Here is a 12,498-nt window from a genome sequence, read left to right as displayed (position 1 = left end):
ACAGTGTGTTCTCCTCATGACTTTGTGATTTATCTTGATGGATTTTTTTTTTTTTTTTTAGTCGCTGCATCAAGGTCAAGATTTTATTCAACTGCTACCAGAGGCTGACAAAGAAATAATAGAGTGTGTGTGACGCTGTAAAGCACCGTCTTCCTGTTGCACTGACGCTTCCATCTGCTGGACATTCAAAGTTACTGCATGAGTGAGACAAGAAAGTTTGGCTTCTCAGTGAAGTAGAGATCTCTGACCTGAAATAGATTCTTCATCATCAGTTTCAATAACACATTTATATTGAGTGGCTCATTTATCTTCTATAGTAATGATGTTCTCCATCACAAACTAAATAATAGATTTTGGGAGATGCTGCCATGAAGGGGACAGGAAGTTGCATGAAAGACATTATTGCGCAGTATTGTGGGGAAATGTTCTGCCACCTCTTTATTTATTGGTCTAATAGAAACATTTCCTCACAATACAAGATTTGAAATAATACTTTTTTGGTCGAAGTTGTTGCATCAAGCCTTTTACTCACTGACCAAATACATGTCGCCCATGCATTAACACGCAAGAATCAATATTCAGTATCAAAATATCCGTATTTTGGTGGTACCACCACTCTGACATACTATGAATGGTGTAGGCTGCTTCAGTTATTTTAACGGCTTATTGCACTTTGAATAATTGCACTACAATTGACCTTTATAACCCATAGCCATTTAATGGGTTCATTATTTTGGAATCAAGTGACTAATTTGTTTATGAACTGAACAGACATCCGTAACCATACTTTACAGGAAGTCACCAGAAAGACCCACAAGATGTCACCGCTGAGACATCCTTGGTTGACACCTCTACTGTTGTTGAGTTGTGTGTCCATGACAAAGAAATGTACTTACAGATAGGACAGATACACATCTACTGACAAATAAGAGCAAATTAAGAATCCCCAGTTATTAATGAGGAAACTGTGTATAAAATGTCCACCGTCCTTTTAACACAGCAAATACACACGCGTATACAATGACAAGGACCTTTGGAACAAAACGTTAATTCCTATACGACCTCTAATGGGAGTCATGGCAACTATTGGCTGGGGCCTCTTTTTTTGCTTTCATCATCACTCATTGACTGAGTGAATGTGTTTGTTCAGCCTGTACTTTGAGTTATATTTTGTGTGTTTGCAAAAAAAAAGCTGTCGAGGATTTCCGCCGCCGAATGCTGAGAGGTGTTAGAGTTAGACAGTGCTTTGAGAATGCTCAGCAGCATTCGTCACAGTGTAGTCACTCGTGTAGTCATCTGTTACTGTCACTGAGAAGCTCTTCACACCTTTGTCCTTATTCACTCAAGTGTCAATAAGGAGTTGGAGCCACTCAGGTCATGAGATTATGCTTCGATCGACTGTTCAGTGTCAAAAAAAACTATCACTGAGGTTTCAAATTGAGCTCTGGCTGCTGTTGCTTTTGACCTTAAAACCTTTGCTCTGATTTCAAACACTAGACACATTTCACAAATTTGGGAGATTATGTTGGCTGTCCACACAGTCTGGAATGTACTGTATGTCTCCACAAGATATAAATGTAAGAATTTAGACAGTAGAATGGCAGAAAGCCAAAATATGACATTGATAAATTAACTATTACTACTCATAAATAAATTGTTTATGAATTTAATATATCTTTTTTATTATTGTTTTATTAAAAACACTATTGAATATACAGTCATAAAAAATATTGTTTTGCATAAAAGCAGAGTTGAATCAGATTGGACAACTAACCTCATACTCTTTATTTGTTGCGTGGTGTTTACGTCCTACTGAGACATTCAAGTATCCACACAACTCATTCCCTGACCAAAATCAATTATTCCAATCCAAATCAGTGTGTTCCAGAGATCCCCATTTTTACATTAACTCCGCAGTCTCGATTTCAAAACGAGAACACATCTTTTAAATTGTAAATACGTTTTGTGAATAAGTATGAACATGACCGGATTTAGGAGTTTACTGACAGCACCTGAAAGCAACATACTACGTCGTTTACGCCATTGACGAATCGCACTGGAGCCGGGGCGCCTCCCACTCGCCGCCGCCGCCGCACGCAGATGAGCCGCCGAAGTACAGACGCTCACCCCCGAGTTTAGTCCATCCCTGCCCGCAGTTCGCTTAACATAGCTGTAAGGCCACTGCGGGAAGATGGCGTCGGAAAAAACGAAACACGAAGGAAGAGTTAAAATTGGACATTACATTCTCGGTGACACGCTCGGAGTAGGGACGTTTGGAAAGGTCAAAGGTATGTCTGGCTGCCGAGGCGTTTGTGTATCTAGCCTGTAGAAAGAAGGTGGCGGTTGGAACTGCTAGCCTAGCTGCTAAATTAGCATGCTATCGACGCTAACTTGTCGCAGCGCTCGGGAGGTTTGCACACTTGTTGTCCCGCTAGTCACGCCTGAATTTGTTTTTGACTGACATGACGGTTTCAGCACGGCGCTGCAATAGTCACCGACTGACTCGTAGTACTCGTCGTAAAGCACCAGCCTTTATTTAGCATTTTTTCTCCAAGTTAGCGACGATTGCGCTTGTGAGCTAGCTGTGGAGCCACAAGTCGCTTGTCATGACGGACACAGGGAAGTAAACCTGATGCAGCTGTGTTGACACTCGGGTCTGTCTCTTTTCTATATCGTAACTCAGTAAAAGGGTGCACTGCTGTATACGTCGGAGATAATATTTTGTCGTAATTCCCCTCCTTAGAAGTTATAATTGCCATCTTACAGCTATTAAGTGTGTAGAGAGGCAGTCAATCAAACCTAGCCGAATCTCCGCCCAGTGTTGTCAGCCTAGGGGGCGGCACTGTTAGCGACTCAATAAATAGCTTTGCTTTGAATCACCAATAAAATACCTGTTTTGTCTGTTAGGACGTCTATATGTATTTACTTAGATTGTAGCAAAACCACAAACACTTCGACCACAGGTTGCCTTCTGTTTCACTTATCATTTTTGTCATATTTTTAAATGTACAGTAATATGATAAAGTCCATAAACAGACAAGTTTATGACTCTTCCAAGGGGTGTTGTGTCTAGCCAGTTTCCAGCGAGTCATCCATCTCACTTATGTTTCTAGTGTTATTGGACAGATAAAATACACTAGACAATCATTTTGAGGCTGTAATTCATGGAAACTTGGTCAGTAGTTTACTGCCAGCACAACTGGTAGATCTGCAACTCATGTTTATTGACTTCAACAAGTGTCTTCTTGTGCCACCATCCACTCAGATGTTATTGTTTATCTTTCGATGCCTAGTCTGTGTTTGGGTTATGTTTGTTGACCTTTGTCCCAGCTGTCTTGTTCTGCTGTGCGTTGCATCAACACAAGTGACGATTATTGTCAGTCGACTTGCATCATTGGTTTAGATGTAAAACAACATCTTGGAATCCCCCGCTTAAACTATGTCAAAAATGAAGTACGCTTTCTTGATTATTTATTGGATTGAGTTGACATTCCTGGGTTTGGTGGATGATGTTGTAGATGCATAGATTAGATATGTTATTGTTTGGCTGAGGCATTTGTAGCTTTTGCAAACGCACAAATTATTAACAGCATTTTAAGATGCCATTATAAATCTACTTGTATCAGCAGCACGTCTAATGGCTTACGGTATGCAAGAGGCATTACTTGTAACAATATCAGTCACTCAACTCTACAGATCCAGTCATTTCTACAGAGCGTTATGTGTCTTTTGTTTTTATGTCAACAAGCGAATATAAAGTTTATGAGGTGATGATATGTGACTGTAACAAGTACAGATTGTTTTGCTGCCGTCAAGTTATCAAGCTGTCTATTCCTGTTTAAAACATATATTTATTTTGTTTTTAAAATAAATATGCATATCCTCCCTCATGCAGTTAAGCATTATTTCAGCTCGTTAATCGTCTTCAGTTATGGTGTTTTTCCAACTTTGTTGTGTCTCGGGTTGTAAATGGTTTCACTCATGTGCTCTGTTCTAATTTTATTATGCAGTGGGCCAACATGAGCTGACCAAACATCAAGTGGCAGTGAAGATCTTGAACAGGCAGAAGATCCGCAGTTTGGATGTGGTTGGAAAGATTCGCAGAGAGATCCAGAACCTCAAGCTCTTCAGGCATCCTCACATAATTAAACTGTAAGTCTTCGATTGCATCCTGCAAGCTGCACCGTAATCCCCCCCACTGCCATATCACTGCCACCCACTGTGCTATTTCAAGGTCTTTAGTGGTGTGTTTTAGAATACACCCATTTTGGACAATATCTTTCTGAGACAGTCTCCCCTCCCATCAGTCCACCAGCGATTCTGCATTAATGGCTGTTTTGTTGATCTCCCTTTTAGGCTTTCATTTCACAATACTAAAGTGCTTCATGGGTGTGATGGTACATATTTTTCTGTCGGGCTCAGTAATTACAACATTTTATTAATGACTAAATGCACGTGTCGTTTATAGCATTGCTGAAAACATCAACACACCGGTAGATAACTAGGTGTAATTCTTGAAATGAGTCATTGTTTACAGTATGTGAAATGACTGAACCACTAATCATTAGAGGCCAGCTCAGTACATCATCACAATTGTTTTACTGCACAGGTGCGCTCATAGAACATTTATAGTCGACCCGCACTAGCATGAAAAAAAAATACTCCATCTGATATCGTAAAATTGCTGTGTTTATAACTTTGTTGTCCGTCTAAAAATATCATTAGAAAATTGCAGTAGCACTTCCTGCCTGCTATGTGACTGCCCGAAGGTTGCAAAACCATGATTAGGGGGGTCGTGAAACTGACCAGCAGGGGTGGTTAATTGTTTCAAATACCAGCTCTGTGTCATGCATGCAGAACATTTCAAGTACTTTTGTGTCGGTGTGTTTATGTGAGTGAAAGAGGGATAGAAAAGCCATCTTGGACAGGGTTATTAACTGCTGTGTTAGAGTGAAATGTGAATAATACTACGTGTTACTCATGCTGTTGTGTTACTGCTTAATCTGGTTTACGGGATATTTGAAGAACAGTTTGTCGCTATCGGTCATATCCGCTAAAACACACGGTACTACTTATTTAGATATTTAGATGCACTTAGAAGCATTGATAAAACAGACAACATATCTGTCCAGTATTTTAGCATTTTCATATTGTCATTGCTGTGCTTTTGTTTTTTTTCTGCTTCCGAAAGAGGGTAGAGTTGCAGTGCAGTTTCTGCAAAGCCGAACGGAATTTCAGCTGTTGTGTTGTATAGCTTATTCGGCTGTTTGATGTTGAAAATAACAATCATGAAGAGAGATGTGGCTTATGTTCAAGTTCAGCCACACATCCACTGTAGTGTAAATAGATGTAGGCATGATGGATGACATTGTGGATAGAAGAATTGCTCACAAAGCCTAGGACTCAAAGGTTAGACATTAATCAACAAGGCATAGTTTGTGTAATTTAGTAAAAAAAAAAACATTCACGAGGGTTAGCTCTCAATTTTGTGCCAAATATTATTCCTGTGGTCCATGTTTCATTGCTTTGTTCATAACACAGTTTCATTTACAGATTCCACAAACCTGAGGAAACTATGAAAACAAACAAAGCAAGGGTTGTTTTGAGCCAATAATAATGAATGGTTGAGCTTCCCGTATCGAAGGGTTGTGAGTTCTTTTCCAGCTTCTGTGTTTCAGGATTTGTTTATGGGAGGCAACATTTTTGCAAGAAATTGAAGTATTAATGAGATAATGAAATGAACGACAGGTGTGTAAACTGTATCACAGTACTTTGCGCACCCATCCCATCCATCAACCCAACAAGGTTTCCCTGGTCCTATGGGGTGGCTAGACACACTGCAGTTGATTTGTCAACAAAGAATCAACACTTACATGCAACAGTAGGGAAGATTCCTGTGTTTCTGTGCAACCTGCAGCCTTCTCTCAAACAGAGCCCGACTTCTTCTTGTGATAAACAGCCACATACCAAAAAGAAAGAACATGGGATATGGTGGATGTCCTCCATTGTTGCCCTTTGATTACAATGTAGTGTTCTTCTTTATGAATTTAATGGAGCGCTACATTGTGTTATGCTGGTATGAGGCCACATTATTTACATAGGTGACACACTTACATCAAAATTGTCAAATCGTTTCTGGCTCACACAACACTGTGTCGAGCTGAACTGCACTGTACCGGTTGGTGCAATGAATTATTGCTAATACCCGTTCATGATCATATTGTTTAATATCAGCTACTTGATGACCCCCCTGTAATTTCACATTTTGTGCTGAATACTGCAGGTATCAAGTTATTAGCACCCCTACCGATATCTTCATGGTGATGGAATATGTCTCGGGAGGAGAGCTCTTTGACTACATCTGCAAAAATGGAAAGGTAATACAAAATGTCTCGTCTGGTTTAATTATGTCCCTCCCTTTTTCAGCCTTTCCATCTAGTCACATTAATGTTTTATACTTAGTGGGGGAGCAGTAGATAGAAATGTATGATATGTTTGGTTTTATCACCAGACTGTTTGAACTGCTGGGAAAAGATCTCAAAGCAAGTGCTGCTTAGTCATCTGCAAAGTGCTGAATCGCAGAGACAGTCACACACCTAATATGTACTTTGTGTTTCGACAGTTGGATGAAAAGGAGAGTCGTCGGCTCTTCCAGCAGATTATTTCAGCGGTAGATTACTGCCATAGGCACATGGTGGTGCACCGAGACCTCAAGCCTGAAAATGTGCTACTTGATGCACACATGAATGCCAAGATCGCAGACTTTGGTAAGTAAGCCGCAAAGAGTCCTGACATTTTGCACATGCATGCCAGTGTGAATGGATATGTGCTGCTGACCTGTCCACAGTGAGTGAACCGTGCCTCTCACATTATGCCAGCTGGAATTGGCAGCATCTCTCTGCAGCCCTCAAAGGATTAGGGTTACTATCAAGATGGGTTTTTTTTTTAATCAAGTTTTAATTTAATATACTAAGTGGAGTGTATGAACTCTCATGTGATCTTTCTTCACTTTATTCGTCTGTATAATTGACAGACTACATGCAAACACACTTTTTTCTTTCTTTCTTGAAGAAAACTCATTAAGTTACTTTGAAACACAAGTTTATATGATTAATTGTGCAGACCTTATTATCCTACTCATGGATTCACTTGAGAGGAGTCATGGAAACTTAATACAAAACTGAAATGCTTCCAAATTGATTTGAAGATGACGGAATATTTTGGATTTATTGAGTTATTCATACTTTGTCAGAGCAGTGTTCTTTCTTTTCTTGTGAGAGGAGATCATAGCAAGTGAAATTAAAAAAAAAAAATCCCACAGTTGAAGTAATGCTCATAGTAAATCCTTCAGCAGGCCTTTGAAGTACATGTGCATGCTGTAATTGTTTAAAATGCCGTGCAGGTTTATCAAACATGATGTCAGACGGAGAGTTCCTGCGAACAAGCTGCGGTTCTCCAAACTATGCTGCTCCAGAAGTCATCTCAGGAAGGTAATGTTTTTACTGTGTTTTTATAATACAAGTAAATGCTATTAAAATAACTGATCTAGTAAAAAAAAGCTTTTCATCCTCAGGTTATATGCTGGTCCAGAGGTGGATATCTGGAGCAGTGGTGTCATTCTCTATGCCTTGTTGTGTGGGACACTTCCCTTTGATGACGACCATGTGCCAACACTCTTTAAGAAGATCTGTGATGGTATCTTCTTCACCCCACAGTATCTGAACCCTGCAGTAATAAGCCTCCTTAAACACATGCTGCAGGTGGACCCCATGAAAAGAGCAACCATCAAAGAAATCAGGTGAGATCCAGTCGAAAACCACAATATCATAGCTAACCTGTCTTTTTATTTGTCCAGGTTAGTTAAGGAATAGTTTATCTTTAAAGATGAGCGATGTTCAGCTACTATGTTACATTATAACATCTCCTCTTCCAACAGAGAGGATGACTGGTTTAAAGAGGACCTTCCAAAGTACCTGTTCCCCGAAGACCCCTCTTACAGCAACAACATGATTGACGACGAGGCACTGAAGGAGGTATGTGATAAGTTTGAGTGCACTGAGGAGGAGGTCCTGAGCTGCCTATACAGTCACAACCATCAAGATCCACTGGCCGTCGCCTATCACCTCATCATTGACAATCGCCGCATTATGAGTGAAGCCAAGGATTTCTACCTGGCATCCAGCCCCCCCGACTCTTTTCTGGACGACCAGCTGACCTCATCCGGTGCGGCTGTGGCCAGTGTTCTGAAGCCTCACCCCGAGCGGGTACCATTCCTTGTGATGGAGACTCCACCCAGGCCTCGGCACACGCTTGACGAATTAAACCCCCAGAAGTCCAAGCACCAGGGTGTCAGGAGGGCAAAATGGCACCTGGGTATCCGCAGTCAGAGTAGACCCAATGATATCATGTCAGAAGTGTGCCGGGCCATGAAACAGCTGGATTACGAGTGGAAGGTAAGAAAGAAGACAAGAAGACGTAATAAAGTGGGCTTTATATAATGTGTAGCCATCATAGTTTCTTCCTTCATTTTTTTAGGTAGTGAATCCATATTATTTACGTGTGAAAAGGAAGAATCCTGTAACTGGGATGCAAACCAAGATGAGCCTTCAACTCTACCAGGTGGACAGCAGAACCTACCTCCTTGACTTCCGTAGCATAGACGGTAAGCTTCACTTCTATGATATTAAAACGTATTGATTTCGTTTTCTGTAATGTGCTTCGTAAACAGACGGGTTATAAACATCTGCTTTGAAAAGCAGCTGAGGAGTTCATCTGTCCTCGTATATAGAGACACAGTTTAAAATCCTGTTAATATTGACAAGATATTCTGCTTTAAGTTCGTCTCCTTGTATGGAGGTGGTGCTTTCCTGGATTCTGTCCTGTAGTAAATTGTGCCAGTGCAGACTTCATAAATGATTGACTCAGTTTTGAATGCTGAGGCTTTTTGCATGTCTGTGTAGGTACCTCAAAGGAAAATATGAGATAAGGGTGTTGTTATGTGCCTTTTAATAAAGCTCAGGAATGCTCCATAAAAGGAGCGGCTTATAGCAAAGTCATTTAATGTAGAAATACAAAACAATGTCAGGCTGATTCTTAAATTGACATATTTGTCATTTACTAAATTCAATTTAAGAATATTCATGATATTAATAATTATCACTTAAAATAAAACCTAATACAGTTTACGTGGTAGTTGCATACAAATTTAGAAACTCAGTGTCGGGCTGCAATATTTTTATGCTTATAAGAGGTTTTCTTTGTTTGGAAATTTTGTAGAAAACATTGTTTCTCTTGTGTTTTTCAGATGACATGTTGGAGACAAAATCTGGAACTGCTACCCCTCACCGCTCTGGTTCCGTGGGCAATTACCGCACCACTGTTAAAAGTGATGTAGATGGTGGGGACACTCCACCGACACCTAGTATTGTGCACCCGACAAAGGCAGGAGAAGGCTCCTTAGCGTCATCGCTAACCTCGTCTATCGACTCAACCGGAGGGGGTGACAGTGCCACTGTCCCTCGACCGGGAAGCCACACCATCGAGTTCTTTGAGATGTGCGCAAATCTTATTAAACTACTTGCACGATAACTTGCAAAAACAATCGCTAGCCTTTTATCCTCTCTGAGTGTCTTTATAGCAATAAGCATGCAACCGACTCATGGCTCAGTTCGTCCCAGCTGAGAATGAAGTGATAGTTCCATGGCACTGATGCAGATTGGTGATCCCTAACCTGAAGGGATGTATACTGAGCTGACAGGGGATGTAAGGGGTTATTGGAAAAGATGAATGACAAGCTACGTAATAGCTAGGACAGAGCAACACGTGGGTTATACAATTTCCTGATCAGTTTAATAGTAGATTTCCACATCCCACCAACACACATGAGCAAGTGATTACACTGAATTTTCTGTACTGTAGACAGTGAGCATTTCAGTACAGAGAACTAGACCAAGTTTTTTACCTGCATAGAAAGAAGCCTCACATTAAGGGTTGAGGAGCTGGCTGATGCAGGAAGCAGTTTTGCACAAGGTTCTTTAAATTCCTGCTGCTCTTGTTTTTCTCTCAGTAGGGATCAGAGAAGTAGCATGGATGTATCCAGGTGCTGCGCTGGCTATAACTAGGGTTGACATGCCCATCGTTCATTGGACTATAAGAAGTGCAGTGATCCCTGTGTTTCAGTCGTCTGTCGGGGATTAAAAGAATGCTTCATCAGATCATGTTTGGTTTTCTTTTCTGTGAATCTGATACTAAATTGTCACCGTATTGTCCATGATGTAAAAATTTGCTTGAAAATTATCAGCCCCTGACATTTTTTATCTAAAGACGTAAATATATTTATCAGTAGGAAGAGTGTTGGTTCTATTGGAAATGGCCTTTTTTCTTTCTTGTGTTAAGATCTATTGCTGGATAGTATATATCTTTTTTTTTTTTTACTGTCTTGGTTTTTTTTAAATCTATCACAGTTATTTTTTCTTTCAATCACACTTATTCACTCAGATACTTGATTGTTTCCTGATATAATAAAGCCTGCTTTTACCATTTAAGATATATTTTGCCATGACAGTCAAAATCTAGAAATATCACGTTGCGCGACATATTACAATGATGATTTCAATGTAGACTTTTTATGTATCTTTTTTTAAGTTAATTATTAGGATTTGTGAATGATTACTGAGTGACATGCCTTTGCCTACCTTTAATTCCTAAATGCCAATCCACAAGTGTATAGGCCTCAGGGCTCAATTTGAAAATACGTCGCAACAATTACATGCAATGCATGGACAGTTTCATCCAAAATTGGAATATTGTATTTTTTGGGGATATTTTTCCATTTTGAATGCCCACACATTCACTTGCAAGTTAACCTTGGAAATAAGGTTGGCATATATTTAAACCTAAAACAGACATTTGAGACTGTAATTATTAACTCTTGCTGGGTAGGTTGCAGTTTTTTTGGCCAACTGGAACAACGTTGTCTCGTGGTCAATTTAGTTATAAGTAAAATGTCCAACAGAATCTGTTGCTTACAATCTCATATAATCATAAATATCTTGTTTCCCTGTATTTCTGGTCCAAAGTCTTAAAGATTTAAGTGGTGTCAGTTTCGCTCCCTTACCATTATCATTAATGTTTGTTTTATGTGGGTTAAAGTTGCAATATAGTGCTCATCGGAATTTGTGGAACCTGTTCGCAGTTTATGGTTTTAGTCTACAAATAATACCATCTTCATTGCTAATCCAACAATACTATTAGTGCAAAAAAACAAAAATATTAATAGATGTTGACATTTTGGGTTAAAATAACAGTACTCTTAACTGCAAAAGGTTTTGGTGTTCAATTTTAAATAATGGCACTAGATAACTAGATTTAAATTATCGTCCTTGGTAAATTAAAAACTGGGTATCAAAAAGAAGTTTGCATGTTCTCAACATTACCTCAGCATTAAAAAAGTTAATATCTAATTTACATAAACCGTTTTTATATTTCATTTCACAGATGTACTAAGTCGATAAAAACAAAAATGGATAAAATTGTATTATTTTGTCTTCTTGTCCAGCAAAGTTATTTTTTACATCCAAGTTAATGTTTGACCTTTATGTCTCACCTTTAAACTAGAGAGTATGACTTGTAGTGGTCATGGTAGGGCAATGCACTATGGTCACGGGAAAAATATAACTGAACTGTTTTAGTTTGGATGGGCAGTTGCAAGTCCTGGTGACAGAACTGTTATCATGTCTTTACATGATTGGTTTTGTGGGAAAGATGAATGTGTGAAGCTGTGACCTTTTTTGACAGCTCATGGAATACTTACCTTACAGACTGTAAGCAGTTGAATTCACAGTTTGTCTACAGCTTAAAATGTTCTATTTTTCTGTGGCGTGTAAAGGGACCCCACCAGATTGAAGTGTAAATCTGAATGGACAGTGTTTGAATCATTTGTATACACAACTGCCTAATAAACTGCTAAACCGCACACTATTCTGTTGCAATTGATTTTCACTGGTTCTTGTATTTTCGCAGACTTATTAGACAATTGGGATTGATTTATTAGAAATAACTCAAACATAAAATAGTTGTGCAACATTAGATAAACTAACATGGCATAATTATGGCTTTAAGTGTCTATTTACAATGTCAAACTGCAACAAAATATGTCTGTATTAACCAGATTAATGGGGAACAGTTTTATTATAGTGCATGTCTTTAACATGGCACTAATATAATGTAATTGGTGATTTATTAGGTCCAGATTTTCTGCTTTAAAACTATGGGTTAGTGTTTCTTTAAGCAGTAATCCAAACATAACCACAGTTTCCGGGTCATGCTGCATTCAGGTAACATTGGAACTTTTGGTAGAAAATAGAAAACCGTTCAAGTTGTCAAGAGTTGTCCTGCATTCTTTTAATTATGTGTTGACACGTTGTTATCACAAGTAGCATGCCATACAATGGTATTTACTTATGGGATTTGATCCGTTACAAGCGTGTACCTTTTTTA

At 39.2% G+C, this 12,498-nt stretch overlaps 1 protein-coding gene across 1 annotated transcript; it reads left to right on the top strand.

Annotated features, from left to right (window-relative positions):
- The first annotated feature begins 2,124 nt into the window (after positions 1-2,124).
- prkaa1 (protein kinase, AMP-activated, alpha 1 catalytic subunit) lies at positions 2,125-11,888 on the top strand. The gene is made up of 9 exons (XM_083894323.1): positions 2,125-2,288; positions 4,011-4,152; positions 6,284-6,377; positions 6,623-6,767; positions 7,403-7,490; positions 7,574-7,798; positions 7,937-8,453; positions 8,536-8,662; positions 9,305-11,888. The coding sequence occupies exons 1-9, from the start codon at positions 2,192-2,194 to the stop codon at positions 9,586-9,588; spliced, it is 1,719 nt and encodes a 572-aa protein (XP_083750449.1). The 5' UTR covers positions 2,125-2,191; the 3' UTR covers positions 9,589-11,888.
- The last annotated feature ends 610 nt before the right edge of the window (positions 11,889-12,498 follow it).

This window comes from Microchirus variegatus (assembly GCF_963457635.1).
Source record: "Microchirus variegatus genome assembly, chromosome: 1".
NCBI lineage: Eukaryota > Metazoa > Chordata > Actinopteri > Pleuronectiformes > Soleidae > Microchirus > Microchirus variegatus.
The sequence above is the reverse complement of the archived record's forward strand: the minus strand, read 5'-3'. Positions and strand labels throughout refer to the sequence as shown.